At 40.5% G+C, this 20,154-nt stretch overlaps 3 protein-coding genes across 4 annotated transcripts; all 3 read left to right on the forward strand.

Moving 5' to 3' along the window:
- The first annotated feature begins 3,900 nt into the window (after positions 1 to 3,900).
- On the forward strand, positions 3,901 to 7,261 carry LOC136933650 (nicotinamide N-methyltransferase-like). Its single transcript, XM_067229125.1, has 4 exons — positions 3,901 to 3,976; positions 5,535 to 5,724; positions 5,905 to 6,112; positions 6,417 to 7,261. Exons 2-4 carry the CDS (start codon positions 5,553 to 5,555, stop codon positions 6,841 to 6,843), a joined length of 807 nt encoding a protein of 268 aa, XP_067085226.1. The 5' UTR covers positions 3,901 to 3,976; positions 5,535 to 5,552; the 3' UTR covers positions 6,844 to 7,261.
- Positions 7,262 to 7,894: 633 nt separating this feature from the next.
- Positions 7,895 to 11,095, forward strand: ufm1 (ubiquitin-fold modifier 1). Of its 2 annotated transcripts, XM_067229035.1 has the most exons (6): positions 7,895 to 7,958; positions 8,061 to 8,117; positions 8,538 to 8,595; positions 9,155 to 9,194; positions 9,980 to 10,012; positions 10,323 to 11,095. In XM_067229035.1, coding segments are annotated over exons 1-6 (276 nt in total). In that variant the 5' UTR covers positions 7,895 to 7,956; the 3' UTR covers positions 10,409 to 11,095. The 2 variants fall into 2 exon arrangements, with proteins under 2 accessions (XP_067085136.1, XP_067085135.1); XM_067229034.1 differs by lacking the exon at positions 7,895 to 7,958 and having other exon boundaries at positions 8,044 to 8,117.
- A 6,828-nt stretch (positions 11,096 to 17,923) lies between these two features.
- LOC136933245 (uncharacterized) lies at positions 17,924 to 19,939 on the forward strand. Its single transcript, XM_067228561.1, has 2 exons — positions 17,924 to 18,604; positions 18,788 to 19,939. The coding sequence occupies exons 1-2, from the start codon at positions 17,924 to 17,926 to the stop codon at positions 19,937 to 19,939; spliced, it is 1,833 nt and encodes a 610-aa protein (XP_067084662.1).
- Positions 19,940 to 20,154: the final 215 nt, after the last annotated feature.

Consider the following 20,154-nt stretch of genomic DNA (forward strand, 5'->3'; position numbering starts at 1 on the left):
TCCAGCCTGTGCTGTGATTAAAGGGGTCTTCCTGCCCTGTCATCGCCCCAGACATGGGAACACTGAGTTCCAGCTGCTCTCTCCTTCACATTATATAGTGTCTTGCTGTTCATGCTTGAGTTCACATTTTGTTTGACTGAGAAATGCAAATATTCCTATTGATTGACACGGGTGGACATTACAACGTCTGGCCGCGCAGTTGTAATGATTTACTTGGACCCAGATCCAGTCAGAGGTCGAGGAGGGTTAGATGTCGGATGTGCGGTGGCTTGCAGGGAGACTGAGTCAGAGTTGTGGAAGGAGAGAGCAGGGAAGAAAGGAGAGAGGCACCAGAGCCCTCATTACTCAATGAGAGACCAGAGCACATTTTCACCTGTGTTCTTAAGCCTCATCCCTCACTCCCCTTGTTGGTTTCCCACCAAGTCCTGCCCTCAGCGATCCACATACACGATCATACTGGGGAGGCAAACGTTTTTCCAGTTTTGTTAATGTCTAACACTGTTCACCCAGATGTAAAGACCTATATCCTGCCTGGTCTTACTCCCACACATCACCAAGCCTTTAGTGATGGTAAATAAGCTAATGTTTTCCTAGTTTAGGAATACCTTAAGAGTGATCTCTGGAAGAACCCATGCCTTTCTCACTCCTGGATGCTCAGTAAACAATGTTGTATTCTTTAACTACAGAATTGTATAGTCATCCTGTTGGGTGTTTGGAATCTAGAGGCAAACACGTCTTGATGTTCCAAACCCCTGATTCACAGGGGGACTCAAGCATGTTAAACGTCCAGGAAACACATGTACGTTACATGTGTATGTTAAATACAGTAGGTATGTTACAAGTGTAGGGTACATATGTAGGGTAAATATGTACGTGACGCATGTGCATATGTGGACGTTTGTGTCAGTGAACAAAAAACGGAAGCTTATCACTTGGTGTTCTTTCATTCTCTCGCTCTCAGAAGCCCCGTTCTCCTACTATTAGCAGGACACAGTGTCGAACATTGCTTTGGATAAAAGAGTCAGCGAAATTAATAATACAATTCAACTGACTGTGTGCGGGGAGCTCTGGACATGTCAGCAGCTGGCTGACTATGCAAAATGTGGACCGGTGTTAGTCCCAACTAGCAATTACTGGGAAAGAGAGCTGTCGCCGGGAACCCCCCTTGACTACAGGTACTCTTTCTCTCACATCTGTTTTGTCCCCGTTCCCATGCTAGCAGCCCCAGAAAACTGCCGTTCAGAAACAGGAAGTGTCCACCCCTCCTAACACAAACATGTCTGAGGCCCTCTTGCTCTGTAATCAAACACAATGACTGCCTGAGTTTACGACAAGCGTCGTTTAAACGCAAACATTTGCAGTCTGGTGAAACTCTTTGAGTTCTTTTTGGTTTTTACAATAGGCAACTGCAACTGGGGGTTTTACCTATTAAATCATGTGGCAGGTGACAATAATATGTATAGGTTTTGCCTGTAATTTGGGTTGAACATACATAGCTGTTATGAATTACAGTAAAGGCATAATGGTGTTGGTGAAGTCTGTCTTTCCTTGACTTACCAGTGCAAAATCTGAGACAAAAGAGTCTCGGATTGATACATTTCCACTTTGATTTTTGTGTGCTTGTATCTTCTCCTCAGGCCAACGCTGGTCTAGGCTGTTACTGACTCCAAAGTCGATGGTTTCAAAGTTGTGATCAAAGTTCTCACACACACACATCAACCTCACTTTTCCTTAGAATCTCTGTTACCATAGAGATGGAACGTACTTGAGACTCCCAAGTGCATCCCCAACCCCCAACACACACAAACACACACCAAAACCAACAACACCATCAGCTCTAAACTCTTGACCCCTTGACCTTCTGACCTTATCCCTGTTCTCCTGGGTCACACTCTTTATCAGACATGTTAGGAGGCATGAGTAATAAGCTGACATGGCACACTATTACCTAGGTCCCATACACTTTGATGAGAGAGGTGTTGTGTTTTGGTCGGTTGTGTCCTGTTGAGATTTGTATTAGTTAACTTGTTTTCTGTTCTTTTATCTTAGAGTTTAGTTTTGTGAGTGGAACTGTGTTTTATTTGGTCGGTGGATTGTGAAATTAGTTTAATTTATCGAAAACATTTGTTTTGTGTCGTTCTCTTCTTTGCAGACACACAAACACTTCGAAGGCATCAATCTTTTTGTCGGTTACTCAGAAAACACAATTCGCCCTTAAACACTTAAACCCCCCAGAGTTGTTTACTAGTGGTGTGAAACTTGTGGAACTTTGTCTTGTTAAGATCCATCCCAAAGACCTTCATTCCCCTTTGTTGTGTAGCTAAGGCTTCGTAGCAGAGAGCAGCCTAATTGGAGTCGCGCAGACTGCGACACCACACAGTACAGACGGAGGCTCTCCCGTCAGAGTTCCTTCTCATCCTTTGTCTTACATCAAAAGAACGAAAACACAATGACGGGTGACAGCCATCTTTCTTTCTTTCTCTCAGACGTGTGTAGATGTGTTACACAGCCCATCCACGGCGCCTCCGTAACTATAGAAACGTGGATGGGCAGACAGCGAAGCCGAGGAAAACACAGTGGTGTCATGTTTCTATAAAGGCTCTGTTTAATCACGAGAAACGCTCCACTAAAGCTCAATAAGAAAGGAGATAACTGTGACAAATGAATTAGGGTAACACGAATGCCACCTAGTGGTCAAGAGCAGCTATAGCACACAGGTAATGCTGGACCAGGAGGGGAATGCTGGAAAAGATGACCATTTTTTTTTTTTTTACATTTCATAATATTTATGAGAATTCATTTTTAAAAGACTCCCTGTCAATGATGAACTGTTCAGAAATCTTTTCTTAGGCAGATTGATTTTCAGTAAGGGGGACCCTGTTGCATTCCGTCTGATCCTCTACACACAGCCAGGAGCTCTGAGAAGCCATCATGTGGATGCAGACGCTGGCTACATGAGAGGAGGCCAGTGTTGGTAATGACTAAGGTGGTGTCCTCCCCAGCAGGCCTGGACATCTGATCACAACAGACAGGGGAGATGCTGGGAAGGTGTCAAGGAAGTCAGGTGGCTGAGTGGTTAGGGAGTCGGGCTAGTAATCTGAAGGTTACTGGTTCAATTCCCGGCTGTGCAAAATGACGTTGTGTCCTTGGGCGAAGCATTTCACCCTACTTGCCTTGGGGGGAATGTCCCTGTACTTACTGTAAGTCGTTCTGGTGTGATTATCTTCTAAACCCCTAAAATGTCAGTTTTCCCTGCCCTCTGTTCTTCGTACAAGGTCTGAGCTCTCGTTATCTCTTGTAAGCGGTAAATATGTGATGTTCTCTCAGTTTTCTACTGAGAGGCAGAAATGTCAAGACAACCTTATATCGTGGTGTTTTCCATTCAGCTTTAACCTGAGGTGTCTTATATACAGTTTTCGGCCTACGACACAGGTACACACAACCCCAACTCTAGAACACTGTTTATGGTAACATAGTACATTAAACTGGATCGTACTGCTTTTACACTATTTACTCCCTCACAAACTCACACAAAGTGGAACCCAACTCACATGTGTTTGTATTGTCAACATGTCTGACAAACCAGAAAACCATATTAACAGTACACACTGAAAGGGTCTGCTTTTACCCTGACTACGCATGCGAACATAGACAGGATTATCACTGCGCCAGCACTAAGACAGGTTGTCAGACACATACAAAGAAAAACCTGGTCAGGACACAGATTGGTGAGACATTATTTTGCATGTTAGTTAATATTTTTTAATATTCTTACTTGAGCCATATCTCTAATGCTGCTGGTGACTAAAATAGACTGTATCTGTGTGGCTAATGGCTATCTATATCCAAAATACACACCCCTGCTCTACCATCTGCCCTTTCCAAACTGTCTGTGTACACAGCGGTCTAACGCAGAGTGGCAGTTACACTCAACTGGTCTGTTCCGATATCAACTGAGCATCCTGTGTGTTTTCACGTGAGTAATTAGTCTTGATTGGAGTTGTCAAACTGTTTTTCTCTAGTCCGTGTAGTACAGTAGTCCGAGCTGTTGTGAACATTTGCTCTGACGAGGGCCACCAGAGGTTGAAAGTGAAGAAATACTATAAAGGCACTGACATTAAATGTAGCCTAATTTCTATAGACCATTTTATAGGTCGACTACACTGTCGGCCTATCAACTCGGCAGAAAACGTACCTCCGTATGCCTGCGTCTCGTCCATTCATTCTATAAAGCGGGTCTCTTACTTCTCAGCGTGAGAAATACAAGGTGTGGCGTGTGAGCGTGTGAACTGGTTAAAATGCGTGAGTCTTACGGTGAATGCGTGAGTCTTACGGTGAATGCGTGAGTCTTACGGTGAATGCGTGAGTCTTACGGTGAATGCGTGAGACTTGAGAGCCCTGCATACTTTGACATTGTGTTCTATAATTCGGGTGGTAAGCCTACGCAACTTTCAAAATAATAACGCACCATCGGAAGTTAGGTAAATTTTGATATTTTGACGGAGCCCAACCGGGTTGCGACCCACCAGTTGAGAAACACTGCTTTAGAGTGAGCCGTCCGCACTTGCCTGCACTACCCACCAGATGGCAATATACTTTGGGACTCAAATGCTGGGAATTTCCTCACTGACTTGATTGATTACACATATTGCCAACATGTTCCACCTCAGTCTATATGTGTATATCAGACATGCTTTACTTGTGTTCAGTGCTCAGTCTTGAAGCCTCCTCATGGTTTGGAACCTTGTCTCATTTATTTCATTCATTTCATTGAGTCATTTAGCAGACGCTCTTATCCAGAGCGACTTACAGTAAGTACAGGGACATTCCCCCGAGGCAAGTAGGGTGAAGTGCCTTGCCCAAGGACACAACGTCAATTGGCATGACCGGGAATCGAACTGGCAACCTTCGGATTACTAGTCCGACTCCCTCACCGCTCAGCCACCTGACTCCTCCGTCTCTTGCCACACCTGGCTTCAACCACTCCTGTGTGGCACAGTGGGTTAGGATCTCTCACCCAGACATTCAGTATTTGATACCCGCCCTAGCCTATGTTACCCGTTGAATACAAATTAATGGTCGAATTCTATTCATTCAAAGGAACACAGAATATAAATGGGCTCAGTTGGGTTATCTCTTTTCATGCATTCATGGGCAACCAGTCTCTGCTGTTCCGTCCTCTAGCCCACTGGCCTCTAACCTCAGGAGTCTTATCTGACCAGTCTCTATGGGATCCCCCTTAGATCTTATTTTAGATTGGCTTTCTGACATGGGAAGAAAGCCAACTACTTGCCGCCCATCCAACCTGTCAATCAAGTTACAGTGGTCTATTCTAGGCTGTGCTGTGAATATGCAATCTCTCTCTCTCTCTCTCTCTCTCTCTCTCTCTCTCTCTCTCTCTCTCTCTCTCTCTCTCTCTCTCTCTCTCTCTCTCTCTCTCTAACACATACATGCACACATACTGCACACTGTTTTTTATGTTAGCAATCAAATAGTCAATGTATCTCTTAACTTGCTTCTTTGTGAAACCCCAGTCTGACTGTTCCAGCAGTATGGGGGAGTCCATACCCAACAGTGAATCTGACCTGGAACTGTACCAGACTAAATTTGACCCCAAAACCTACCTGGGGTACTGTTACCAGTTCGCTGAGACCTCAGGGCAAAAGGACAACAGCCGGTTTGTGACATTCGTGCTGTGTCAGCTTAGCAAGACCTTTTCAACCGGTAATTGATCAGTTGTATCAGTTGTATCACAGACAAACCGCCTGCTGTATAGAACTGTAGAAAATGAAACAACAGACGAAATATAACGCTTCCATGCAAAAACCCCTGTGAATGATATGACTTCTGGATCCTTCTCTCACCCTGTTCTCCTCGTCTCTGTCTTCGATGGCTGGTTTTCAGGGAAGTTCAGGGGTCAACGTCTGATCGAGGTCGGCACGGGACCGACCATCCACACTCTGATCAGTGCGTGTGAGTACTTTGAGGAGATCGTGGTGTCCGACTACGTGGACAGCAACCGGGAGGAGATTGAGAGGTGGCTGACAGCCAAGGACGGCTGTTTTGACTGGAACGCACACATCCAGTTTGTTTGCGACCTGGAGGGGAAACGGTAGGGCGCATCCCTCTCGCCAGATGTGTTCACAGAACTCATTGCAGAAAAGGATAACAAACATACCAATCACTCAAACCATCTTGGAAAAGAATCGACTTATGCCTTGGTTCACCCCGGAAGCAGATTACTGTACAAATGCAAAGACAATACCAAAGACAATATACATTGTGGTAGCAGCATAAAAAGCCTAATGAGTCAAGTCTGTCTCTCCAATAGCTGTAGTGTACGATCCATTATTCTACAAATCTTCAAACTGTTCAAGTCTCCTCTGCTTACCACACGCTCCACCCTCCCCCCCCAGGACGCCTGCTGTCGTGTCGGAGACCATTCGACAGAGGGTCAAACAGGTCCTGAAATGTGACATCTGTCTGGAGAATCCGTTTGCTCCGGTGACAGTGGAGCCGGCTGATTGCGTGGTGTCGTCCCTGTGCTTGGAGGCCGCCTGCAAGGACCGGGACTCCTACCGGCGCTCTTTGAGGGCCATGGTGGGCCTGATGGGGCCCCGCGGGGTCCTGGTGCTGATCGGGGACCTGGATGAGACCTTCTACACGGTGGGGGAGCAGAAGTTCCTGTGCGTGAGTCTCAGCCAGGAGTTCATCCAGGAGACCCTGTCAGAGCTGGGGCTCACCGTGCTGGAGTTCACCCTGCAGCCGGCGCAGGACCGGAACCAGAACCACAAGTGTGACTACGAGGCCTCCTTCCACCTCATCGCCCGGAAGAACGTGTGAACGGCAATGATACAATTTGTACCTACTGTAAACTGTAGTTTCTTGACAGTCTGGGGCTCTTGTAAGACAATTTCTCTATTTAATGAAATTATATGTATATGTTAACTTTGTACCTTTTGAGAACTACTGTCAAGACATAATCGTTTTTTTATTCCTTTAGTTAAATGACTGCAGTGAGGGAGTAGTACCTTCTTTGATTAGCAACATATTAGGACATGCGTTTATGATTGTGAGGTTGATGTTTTGTTTTTTTACAGTCGACTGGCACACTATTACTGATGTCCTTCATGTCATCCAAATGTATTAAACGTTTTACTATTAGTGTAAAATAATTTTTTGCCTATGATTTTCTGTGTATTTTTTTCCAGCTCCATATACTTTTTGTCTTTGCATGGCATAAGGTCATTCAGTGTCCACATCTCAGTCATTTGTTTTGTGTTTTGTCTACGGAATATTTGACACATTCTCAAATAAAAACAAAGAATCAAGACAGCCAACAAAAACCACAGTGTCAGAACTGTAATCAAATTTGTATTTGGGGAAGAGCTGCAAAGAGCTTTGAACAAGGTAAACAATGCAGCTAAAAGCCTAGTGATTTGTAAGTGTAAAATGGTTACATAAGGACCTTTCATAAGCAATAAGGTGCACAGTTTATTACTTACAAAATACTGCAGTGTGATGGTTAGGTGAGGTAAATCATTACAAAAACGTATAGGAATACACCTCGTAGTTTCCTCAATCAATCGGATGCTCGTCAGTCATTGACAGCTTCATGTAATTACGCAGGCGTGATGGATTACTGTTGAAAATGTAGTGGACTACAGATTTGTGGACGTCGCAATATCCGGATGTTAAGGACGATGCGCATTATGAGGTAATTTACAGTAACGTCACACGAATTTATTGCGTGCCTCACATTAAATATAAAAATGTCTAATCGTATTCTTATTTTTAACTGATATCAATAATTACAAAAGTGTATATCTAAAAAATAAATACGCCCCCCAAAAAAGCAAAAGCCGAATCTAACAAGTGACGTGTACATTCGCAAGCTCCTTTTGACTTCCGGGTCCGTGTAAACAGTGTGCTAAGCAAATAAATTTCACATGAAAGATGTGGGTTTTTACCTTTTTTGGTTTATGTTTTTGTTTGAAATAGTAACATTCATTAGCGAAAAGCAGTTATGTAATAACCGTGTGTATGATTTTCTTCACCAGGTCTAAGGTTACGTTTAAAATCACGTTGACGTCGGATCCCCGGCTACCATACAAAGTGTAAGTGACAGATAAGCGATAAAAACATAAATCTTTTCGGATTTTGCTTTCCTTATAACAAGAATACAGTCAGTTAAAGAGCAAGCTCTTTAGGCGTGGCCAGCTACACAAATATTCGCGATATTAGCTATACAGTAGCCATGCAACACAGGTGCCAGCTGTTTTGCTGGAAGCACGGTCTTGAATGCATCAGCCGAATACATAAGTCAACGTTAACAAAACAATGTTTCAAGACATCAGCCTCTATATAGCAACTTTTACAAGTAATGTTCATATTTCTAGTTTTTTCTTTTAATGAATTAACAGGAAATGTTTAAGAAGTTGGCTTAAAGTCAGCATTGACTTGTAATGAAGGACCGAAAGAGAAATGTCTTAATAATTGCATAGATGTTGATATGTTCTGTCTTATTTATATTTCAGACTTAGTGTTCCAGAGAGCACACCGTTCACAGCAGTGTTGAAGTTTGCAGCAGAGGAAGTAAGACACCTTTAAATATCTCTCAGGAATGGGTCATTCTAGAACAGGGTCCTTCTAGAACATGGTCCTTCTAGAACAGGGTCATTCTAGAACAGGGTCCTTCTAGAACATGGTCCTTCTAGAACAGGGTCATTCTAGAATAGGGTCCTTCTAGAACAGGGTCATTCTAGAACAGGGTCCTTCTAGAACATGGTCCTTCTAGAACAGGGTCATTCTAGAACATGGTCCTTCTAGAACAGGGTCCTTCTAGAACAGGGTCCTTCTAGAACATGGTCCTTCAAGAACAGGGTTATTCTAGAGCAGGGCCCTCCAACCTTTTTTCTGGAGAGCTTGTAAGGACTGTAAACTGATTCAGCTTATCAACCATCTAACTTGTGTATTAAATAAAGGTTGGAGTGAAAATCTACAGGACTGTTGCCCTCAATCCTCTTCCCCTCAATGTTTTGCGTGTGTCAGTATATGTGTTGATGTGTGAGTGAATGAAGTATGCTACGCCTGTGCTTGGACAAAGCGTGAGATCTACATTTTAAATCGAGGCTCTGTTTTTTTCTAACCATAGTTCAAAGTGCCAGCTGCGACCAGTGCCATCATCACAAACGGTGAGACCAAATGGTGGTCACGTCTTAACTCACACTGTCTGTACCTGAGGGTGTTTGGACTTGTGGTGCATTAACAATGAGTAAATATAACTCTATAACAATACAGGTACAAAATATATTATGAACCACAGTGTAGTGGCATGGTCAGGTGGAGTCAGGTGGCTGAGCGGTTAGGGAATCGGGCTAGTAATCCGAAGGTCGCTGGTTCGATTCCCGGCTGTGCCAAATGACGTTGTGTCCTTGGGCAAGGCACTTCACCCTACTTGCCTCGGGGGAATGTCCCTGTACTTACTGTAAGTCTCTCTGGATAAGAGCGTCTGCTAAATGACTAAATGTAAATGTTAAGAGTTTAATCGAATAGGTTGTGGCTGAGGGCTGAGTCGCCAAAACCAAAGGCTGATATTACAGTCTAACCTATGGAGATCTTCCTCTCCTACCTTGTCCTACAGCTTCAACCCATAACAATATCTACACAGCAATTACACACAACATGTATAGTAACACGTCACATACTGTTATGTTAGGACATACTCATTTATACCAGTGAATGGTAAGGTGTTATCAATATGGTTCTCTACTAAATAATCTGTTAACCCGCGTCATAGCCACTCAGATCATGGTTGAAGTTGAACCAAAGAGTATAGAAGCACTATACAATATAATATACGTTCTTTGGTTGAACTGAGTGCTGGATTTTCTATGATTTTCTTCTTCATGATTTATTGACTAAATGATGAATGCTGGTGTTAATGCTTCCTGTTTTTGTGTTTCCTGTCGGTTTGCAGATGGGATAGGGATCAATCCTGCACAGACGGCAGGTGAGTGTTGTCCTGTGGGTTCCCCTTGGCTGAGACGTAAGCAGGCTGGTGTGTCCGTTCACGTGGGGGTCACGACGTGAGCAGGCTGGTGTGTCCGTTCACTAGGGCGTCATGACGATATTCACTCTCTTAATGAGAGATTGAGCACAGTGAATGTCTGTTTGATTGTATGTCAATCTTGTTTAAATCATGATTCTCATGTCTAGGACATTATTATACTGTACAGAGGAACCAAGATTGCACAATGATCATCTTCAGATCTTGTGATCTAGTGTTGAAATGTGTTTTAATTGTAATTTTTTTATTTTAGGAAATGTCTTCTTGAAGCATGGCTCTGAATTGCGCATCATTCCAAGAGACAGAGTTGGAGGAAGAGGACTCTACCTTTCCCCTTGAATATCCTAGTGACTCACCAACCAGAAAACAATGTCAACGTTTACCTGGGAAACAAATGTGTGTGTATGTGTGTGCATGTGTGTGTTTGAGACATCGTCCCATGTAAGCTTTTCAGCTGTGTCTGTATTTACCAGGAGATCACAGGGCCGTCCTCGACTATGGAAACACACAAACACACACATTGATTTAGTTTCAAATAAGTACCTGGACAGACTCATGGAAGACAGGAGTACTTCAAGTTAACAGTTCTTTTTATTGCATATTTAAGTTGGAACAAATTTGTAAACAAATTAATCTAACCGTGAAACATTCAATTGGACTTTTACATATTGTGCTTTGTACCTGTAACAGTCATTAGTTGCCTGCGTATCTTTAGTGCACAAAGATCAGCTTTTGTTCAACTTTGATGAAGGCTGTTTGTTTTCATCAGAACAGTTGAAACAGCCGTCTGTGTTCCAGGATTGGGTTAATCTGTGTCTGTGAAACTGACCTAATATCATTCTTTATTTTCAACAAAACAGTTTTACTCATTGCTGAGAGCGTTTTATGTGCTGTCATTTCAAGATGTATTTGAGGACAGATAAAAAAACTATGAATTGATTCTTACTAGAAAATGGTCTGCTTGTTGTTGGTCTGCAAATACTTTGGATTTGAGGATCAGAAATTATGAATAAATGGTAAACACTGCATTGTGATGAACTTTCTCAGTGGTTTTAGTTGTTTTAGTTTATTGTTTGTAAGATTTAGTATAATCTTCCAAAATTCAACAACATACAGAACAAATAAGTGAGAAGTGGACAAGAACAAATATACTAAAACAAAAGACAAATATTTATGGAATTAAAGAAAACAGCATTAAAGGCACAGTAAAATATAACAGTTTTTAACAAAACAAACCCACATTGTCACGGATCCTCCTCTTGCACCCCTCAGACGGTCTTGTTCCCCAGAATACTGAGGACGGGAGGAACACGGACCGACTCACACCTCATTATTGCACACACCTGCACCTCATTATCAATTACACACAGTATATAAACCCTATTCAGACCAGGCACAGTTGTGTGTAATTGTCTTTGTACTATGCTATCGCTATTCTAGGCAACTAATGTATGTTGTAAATGTCCTACGGATTACAAGTATAAGTCTGCACTTCACCTGCCTTTGTCTCCTCGTTCCTACCTTTCAAGGATCAAAGTGTCTCGAGACACACATTGGGTGATTGTGTGACAAGGTGTATTATCAAATTGTGTTAATCATTCCACTATTCAATTTAATGGCTAGTTATATGATTGTATTTTCCTATTAGTCTTGCTGAAATCATCAGTAATCTTTTTTTTCTTTCTGTTTTAGCAATTTGGCAAATTATGTGCTTTCCGTAAGATGGAAAAGGGCGAGTCCGCTTAAACACTTAGTCTTTCACACTGGGGTTATTGTGGTCAGGGACATTGCACATTGTTTGCTGACAGTTTTGATGCAAAGCAAAAGCTTGAAGATGACCTTCATGACCTGTGTGACTTGCATTCTTGTTCTAACCCTAGCCCTTTACCTTTTTATTAACAATAATATACAAAATAAAAAAGGTTCCAGGTTGAAATATTTTGTAACAGGCTGTTCTGCGATGTTTTTAGCTAATTACATTTTGTAGCCTACTGTTTTAAGTTTAATGGCATATAGACTGAGGGAAGTAACCTTGTTTTTCTCTTAAAGACCATGACTCCGTCATGCATCAAGCATAAACCTTTCTTTGCGCTTTGTTCAGACAGATATTTAAGTACTAACTGTCCTGATCTGAGCCTCATTTTGATCCAAATAGTAAAAAAAAAAAACAAGAGAATATGCTTTGTCAGCATGTTAATCATCCTTTATCATTCCTAAGTTGCTTATGTAGTTCACAACAATGGTAATCACACTGCTGACACTGTGACACATTTTAAAGGTTTACACTTTATTAACAGAACCTGTCAAAGTTGTCTGCATTTACTTGAATGTTGCAAACATCAACAATTCAGTTTGTCAGCATTCTGTCGTTTAAGCAATCTGTCAGTTGAAAATTGTTTGCAAACAAGGCGGTCAGCAAAAGATTGATAACTGATAAATTGGTTAATGCAAGTTTTATTTTCCTGACAGTTGACAACACAACTTTTGATATACGATGATTAAAGTGTGTAGTGCGATGAATGGCTGAATGTAGCTAATGGTCAAACCGCCTTTCTTTATTCACAAACTGTTACTATCTCTCAAACTCAGAAAGGGAGGTTCAAGTTATTTTTGATCTAAGGCAACAACTAAATTGTTGTCTGTGTTTGTCAATTGAGTTCTTAGGTACATAAGTTATGTTTCTGTTTATTATTCGTACCAGCACAATTACACAATGGCACAGGTTAAAGGGCAGCAGTCAATAAATCACATTTATAAACAGTAAACCATGTGGGAATCACTATTATACTATTATACACTATTTAATTCACAGCAGTCTAAAAGTAATTGGTTAGTTTTGTACAACTCCATATACAATAAAGGAATCCTATTTTGTATTTGGTTGCATATCCTTAAAATGCATTGACTGTCTTGTCTACAGTGAGAGACCCTTATGCATTACCCAAGCACTCTCTTTTAATGGATTATACTTACAATACTTTTGCAATAAGTATTACTGTCCCAGATTACTTAGGAGCAAAGACTGGGTTCTAGTCAATTACATTCAAATGCCCCAAATTAGTGTCACTATGCTTATGCACTGTATTGTGTTTCTTTGAAGAGAAGCTTAAATAGACCATATAGGCCTACTAGTCCGTTGCTGAACTGTAGCTGACCTTAGAGAATGGCCCCCGGAAAGATGAGCTGACAGTTTGTTTTGTACTGGGATGTGGCTCTGCATCAGGCAGTTCTTCACCTCTTAGCAAGGTGTGAAAGTCATCTGGTTGGTCACACACACACACACCAAGGGACCACACTGACTCTAATGACTTCCTGCTTAAAACACACTGCTTTTTGCATTGCATTACAAAATTGTATCTTGTACATTTGTATTTTTTGTAATATTTGTATTTTTGTATTTTTGTATTTTTATATTGTAATTTACGGCAATTTATATTTTATTTTATTGTATATTTAATTCAATTCTAATCCCACTTAGTACTGCTAGTTTATGTACCCTTAGTATAGATAGTCCACATATTTAAATTTGAGGTCCCTATATGTTTATTGTATGCACCTTCTTGCCAAAGCAAATTCCTTGTCTGTGCAAACTTTCATGGCGAATAAATCCCATTCTGATTCTGATTCTGATATTATCCCTTACTCAAGATCTTTTTTTAGCAGCATTGGGTGTTTTGGTGTGCCCCTGGTACGACTCAATGCCCCTATGCACAAATCTCAAAGAAATTGACGGATGTTAGTGAGATAAATATCAGGAGATGTAGATCAAGAGGGCCCTAAATGTTTGTGTCAACTTTGAGCTGGCCTTAATATTGCTCCTAAATCAAGAAGTTCAATGATGTATAGTACACTGAACAGCTTTTATAAAAGCAGAAAAAGATCTACATCTACATTCCTGGTAATTTAGATTCAGTCAGATTCAACAGTAATCATGTATAACTACAATCAACAGTAGTCATGTGGGGTAACACGTTACGTTAAGTTTTGATTAATTACCATGTAACTGCCTAGCAATACCTATAGTAATATTCTGTGTATTGTGTACAGTACGTAATATATTACATTTACATTTAGTCATTTAGCAGACGCTCTTATCCAGAGCGACTTACAGTAAGTACAGGGACATTCCCCCGAGGCAAGAAGGGTGAAGTGCCTTGCCCAAGGACACAACGTCAGTTGGCATGACCGGGAATCGAACTGGCAACCTTTGGATTACCAGCCCGATTCCCTCACCGCTCAGCCACCTGACTCCTATATGGTTTCAAGGGTTAGCGGTACAGTTCAATTAAGGTTAATGTTTAGAATGTTAAGATGTCAAACTTAGCATAAAGTTAATGGCTTCTGTTACATGTGACTAACTTATTTAATGATTTTAGAAAAACATATTAACATAACGAAATTAGTCTCATACTTTAAATAATTGTTTTATCCTTAAAAATGCTGAATTTATTCCTGAATTTATTATGCTTTTTATTTGCACTGGCTATCAAATAGTAGGATGTCAGATACAGCTCTCATGACCAATACATCACTCTTTTGCTTTAGATAGTTGAGAAAATTATATTTGTATTTGTGCTGTTCTAACTGAAATGTTATTGTTGTACAGTAGTTATTATAGAGTAGTACTATTTGTCTGGTAGATTAATATAAAATGAAGAACACAAATAAGATACCAAATGTTTATTTATTATTTAACAGAATTAGTCAATCTTCAAATACAATACAATGTAATTGTTTTACTTACAATTGAGTTATGATGCATTCTGTGAATTACAATGCAAAGGGAAGCACACTCTTTTTTGTAAAATCTCATTATCATAACAATAATTCTGCACTATTGTAACAACTCTAGTTGTTAAATACACTACAGGTTAATAAAACTGTTCAGACAGAGCACTCTGCTTGCCAGTGATGCTTGAAAATTTCTTTTGGACATTTTTCAAACTTTCAATGGTAGAGTACATGTCAGACCCTTGCATCAGTAATTTCATTTTTCCATCACCTGCAGCTTGAACACAGTGGCCCACAACTTCTGTCATCACATTAATCAGTGACTCCAGGAGAATAACTCGCTGAGAGGTTACAGTCAGAGCAACATCAGCCCTGCCAGACAGGACACTGAGAAAGTGGACTGCTGCTCTCAACTTACTCTGAAAACCCGCAACTTTGGGTCGTTTAATTTTGACTTCTCTCAGACTGATGAGGTTTTTCTGAATTTTATCCTGATAACGTTCAATCATGCTTTTATTCTGCCACTTTTTTTGCCTTTTGAGGGCTAACTCATTCTCATTGGATTTCACCAATGAAGCAAAATTGTTAACATTTTTTCGGGATTGTTCGGCGCTCGATTTAGCTTGATCCATATCGACCTGACCAACACCCACCATTGTAGCTCCTGTTAGAGAGAATGACATTAGTCAAGCTTTGGCATTGGCAGTTTTGCATGTATGAACAAGACCAAAAAAGTCAATTACATGTTGTATCTCTTTAGGGTTTGTGTGATATAATATGTGACAAAGATATTCCTGAACTCCTTTCTTTAGTAATCATTAGTCGTTTAATAGTATGTGTATCACACTGGTTGTGTTGAAGGATTCAAACATTTTACCTATAATGGTCCCAATGATAGGAATAAACATCAGACCAATCCCAGCATCTCTTATCTTTTGGCTTTCTCTTGCTTTGTTCCTGCAGTGTTGCAGGTGACGCTCAGCAGACTCTTTCTCATTCTTAGCTTTCTCAAGAGCGTATTTGTAATTAGACATGTTTTCCTCAATAGCTTTACACTGAGTTTGTAAATTAGCTACATTTGTCTGCAGGGACTGACGTTCTGACTCCAGTTTTCCTTTCCTCAGTGTCAACTCCTCAGTGTACTCGTCTACTCTGTCTAGATGGGATTTAGCAACTGTTTCTGATTCGTTCAAACTTGTCACAGCTTTCTGAATGCCTTCCTTGAAAGTTGATTTATTTGAATTGTCAAAATTGAGTAAGGTATCACACACAGCACTAAAATGGTACAATCCATTTTGAAGGTGTGGGACGACCCCTTTAACAAAGTCCTCGTCTGACAGCATCATTCTGTAAGTAAAAATCATACAAATAGAGTTTCAATTGACTGCATTAATGTTAATACGAATGTTACTAATACCCATTTACAATTCCATCATATTACAGTGCCTTTCTACCCCGTCGCCCCGGAACTTTTGTATCTCACACAAAACTTTTGATAAAACTTGAGAACCCTGTTAACAGAGTGATATTTTACAATGTATGTATAAAGACACTCACCGTATACAGACTGAAAGCTTCTCTCTCTCTCTCTCTCTCTCTCTCTCTCTCTCTCTCTCTCTCTCTCTCTCTCTCTCCAAGTCTTGGGATGTATGGCTTACTGCCAAGGGCAAAACAAAGTTTTATACTTTCCTGTTGTAGGTTGTATCACAATCTGTGAATTTGCTGACATAGTGCACAAATATTTTCCAATAGTTGATAGTTGCAAAGGCTTTAAAGAAGTAACGATCATTGCATAATTACGTCACGTGTTACAGGCACACACATAAAAGAAAGGGACACAGAACTGTTTAAACCACACCTCATCAAGAGAGAGATCCTCAAAACCTCAAGAGCAAGCCAAAGAGATTGTGAACCACCATCAGGTAAGACACATTCATTTTAAGGGGTATGTGGATTTTACTACTTACTAGCATTACACCTTTTCATCTAACCATGCAGTATGATAAGACTTGTATCAATATTTTAAGTCTTACTTCAGTTAAATGCTGCTGTGCAAAGTCTCTTTGGGGATCATAAACTGTCTTCTATCTTATTGACTAGAAGCTAACTGATTATATGACAGTATTGAAAGGAAAGAGCAAACATCTTTTTAAGTCATCTAGCCATTTTTAGCCTTTTTCTTACATATTCAATATGTTAATTCTTTTAATTTTCCCGCTTACCTTGAATTAAGAAACAGAAGTTTGAAATGATTAATTTTGTCATAGCCGAGAAATTCAAGACATTTACTTTTTATTTATTGTATGACAGTTTGGTTCTTTCTGGAGTAAAATCCAAGTGGATGAAATATCCTGTTTATGTCAAAACTAAGTGATGTGCGACATGTGTTGGACTAACATCATTATATTCCAATTCATGAAACAACTTACTTTTAGTTGGGCTTACACACATCCTGTATGGATGGATGTATGTAAATCATGACCTTAATTTTATTTGTTTTTAAAAAGCTGCCTTCCACTTTCTAACTTCTGTCTATGTTATTAAGTTTATACGCACGTATCAGCTCATTTTTAATAGTGAACACAAATAAAACAGAGATGAAACAGCTCATAAGAAAACTACAAAACACAGTCTTTAAAGGCTGTATATTATATTATAGCCAAATATAGACATGACAGCTTTCTTCCTTGTTTAAGCAGAGGACATGAAGAAAATACATTTGGAAAAAATACTTAGAATAATCAATATAAGTCAATGTAGTAATAAAGTTTGACAATAACAATAGATGTAAGATATGAATAGGGTATTATTGGTAAAGCTTGTGTGTACAGTTTAGACAATGTAACATAGCATGCATGCATTTAGTAGACAATCTCAATTCACCTTTTGGCTACTAAGGAAAGTAGTTTTCTTAAATAAAATAAATACAATTCAGTTAAAATATGTAAATGTGGCAACAGTTTCATGTAAGCTTGTACAACATTGTGCTAAAAGGAAGCAAAGAAGTTAGACAGATAAGTAAGATTTTTTCTTTCCCTTTCCTTAGGAACAATGTCATCCAAAGATCTTGTCAAAGCTACCAATAGCTTAGTAAAAGCATCTGACTGCAGGGAAGACACTGCTATGCTAACTAAAGCTAATGCTAACTGGGAGGAGTACTTGACTCCTGCCCCAATGTCAATTGCTTTTCTCGGAGAGCTTGTCTTCATTTCTGCCAACCAAGACTTCTCTATCAAAGATGGTGGACCAGTTCAGGGCTTCAAGTTCATCAAATATCCAGACTCATTCCGTGCCTGCCTCATGCAAGTGTGCAATTCTGGTTGGCGAGCATTCAATGAAGCCCACAAGAACATGGACAAGATATGCTTGCACACTAGAAATGTGCCTGCATACATGAAGAGGGCAGTGCAAATACTTATTCAAGAAGATGATGTCCTCATTGAAAACCTTCTTCCTGATGTATTGGAAAACATTGCCACCATATCACAGGAGTGTGTGACATTGGCCAAATCCTCTGAAAAGAGGTTCACTGATGTCACTGAGTTGATCTCTGAGCTTCTAGAGACTTGCACAAGTGCCAAACAGAGCTATGGCAAACATTTGGAGGATGTTCGAAGAACTCTGGATGAAGAAAAACAAAAAAAGAAAATGTTTGAAGAGGATGAAAAGCGAGCTCAGGAAGAGTTTAAGAAACAGAGTAAGCTGATAGAAGAGGCTAATCGAATGTTCCAAAAGGCAATGGATTCATTGCCCTCAGGATGGGAGATAATTGGGATGAACTTTGTTGAAGGATTGTCAAATTCTGTGAATACTATTCTTGGAGCCGGCATCAGTAAGTGGACAAATCCTCTCGGTTTCGTTACTGATGGAATTACAAGTCTCATAAACAATGAAAACCCACAAGGGGGACCAGCCGCAGTAGGACACCCTAGAAACAAGGCAAGTGACATTTTTAGTAAGTCATGCCTCCTTCTGCCTGCTGTCCAGTCTTTGAGCAGCTTCATTCAGGCAGATCAAATCCAGTGGACAAATATTGTTGACCGGTCAACTGGAAAGTCTAAGTGTGACTGGATACAGGGGCAAGTTGAAAACGTCAACTTTTCAGATGTGAACAAAAGTCCTGCAAAACTCCTGGCTGAAAAAAATCGTCAACAAGCTCTTTCTATCTGCTCTGACCTGACGCAAATGACCCCTGAGGGGAAGCATGATGATGACAACAAGAACAAAGCACTGGTCCAGCGAATCAAAGAGCTTATGAAATCTGCACAGCAATTTGATTCTATGGGGAAAAAAGAATCCAATACTTCCTCTTTCCCAGTCCAACCTCCTCAGATGGCAAAAGCCCAAAGCAGCAAGTCATCATCTGCAGCTGAAACAGCAACACAAAATGCCCGTTTTCGCATTGAGCAGATGAGAATTCAACTTGATCAGGCCAGGCAGCAATATGAAAAATCTTTGGACAAAATGGAACAAAAGAAAAGAGAACTAACAGAGACCCTGATCAAGTTGAGATCCTGTGAGGTCAAGAAGATTGACTTTGAGACCACAATCAAGCTTTTGGCCATTGGACTCCAAGCCATGGGAAGTATGCAGGAGAAGTGGCGTAAAATGGTGCAGTTCTTCCAGATGATCTCAAACATCATTGACACTTCCCTGAAGTCATCTCTAAAAGACTTTGTTGATACCGCTAAAAAGCCATATCCCAAAAACATGAAGTATTCATCCAAAATGTTTTTGCAAGATGTGCTATACAAACAGGCTTTCCAAGCATCCAACATTGCCAACCTGGTTAACATGATCTCTGGAACCTACACTGAGATCTCCAACAAGTACTTGATGGATCGAGTCGGCAGCCTGGGTAGACTCATGGCCTTGGATCCCAAGGACAGTCAGTTTGAAGTAGAACGACGGGCGCTGGCTGCATCTTGTGACGAGGCAGGAGAATGTATTCGAGATCTTGTCCTGAAAAACAAAAAACAGTACGATTTAAAAACCAAAGCAAGGCTCCTGAAAATTGAAAATGATCTAAATGCTGTTTTGCCTCCACCATCCAAGGAAGAGCAAGAGGAGCTTAAGGAGATCAAAGATGCAGTGACTGAAGGATTCAAGGAGGATTCAGACATCGATCAGTTTTCTTAAAGAGCTGCTAAAAGCAAACTCTTTGCTCACCCCCCCTCAAAAAATCTATAGTTTTCAGCTTGTTTGGTCATATTTAACAATATCCGAAATTTTACATTTCAATCATTAGCGGACGCTTTCATTGAAAGAGAGAATTAGTATTTAGAAGGAATATCTGGATTTAGGTGCAACGTAACCAAATTTAGCTACCAGCTGTGCAGCAACAATAATACATC

This window comes from Osmerus mordax, chromosome 25, assembly GCF_038355195.1.
Source record: "Osmerus mordax isolate fOsmMor3 chromosome 25, fOsmMor3.pri, whole genome shotgun sequence".
Classification (NCBI taxonomy): domain Eukaryota; kingdom Metazoa; phylum Chordata; class Actinopteri; order Osmeriformes; family Osmeridae; genus Osmerus; species Osmerus mordax.

Bases quoted from the DNA above. Each gene is read 5' to 3' on its own strand.
- LOC136933650 (XM_067229125.1), top strand. From the start codon at position 5,553: ATGGGGGAGTCCATACCCAACAGTGAATCTGACCTGGAACTGTACCAG. The intron at 5,725-5,904 runs GTAATTGATCAG...GCTGGTTTTCAG, and splicing joins TAGCAAGACCTTTTCAACCG to GGAAGTTCAGGGGTCAACGT. The intron at 6,113-6,416 runs GTAGGGCGCATC...CTCCCCCCCCAG, and splicing joins TGCGACCTGGAGGGGAAACG to GACGCCTGCTGTCGTGTCGG.
- ufm1 (XM_067229034.1), top strand. From the start codon at position 8,044: ATGATTTTCTTCACCAGGTCTAAGGTTACGTTTAAAATCACGTTGACG. The intron at 9,195-9,979 runs GTGAGACCAAAT...GTCGGTTTGCAG, and splicing joins CAGTGCCATCATCACAAACG to ATGGGATAGGGATCAATCCT. The intron at 10,013-10,322 runs GTGAGTGTTGTC...TTTTTATTTTAG, and splicing joins CAATCCTGCACAGACGGCAG to GAAATGTCTTCTTGAAGCAT.
- LOC136933245 (XM_067228561.1), top strand. From the start codon at position 17,924: ATGCTAACTAAAGCTAATGCTAACTGGGAGGAGTACTTGACTCCTGCC. The intron at 18,605-18,787 runs GTGAATACTATT...CCTGCTGTCCAG, and splicing joins TTGAAGGATTGTCAAATTCT to TCTTTGAGCAGCTTCATTCA.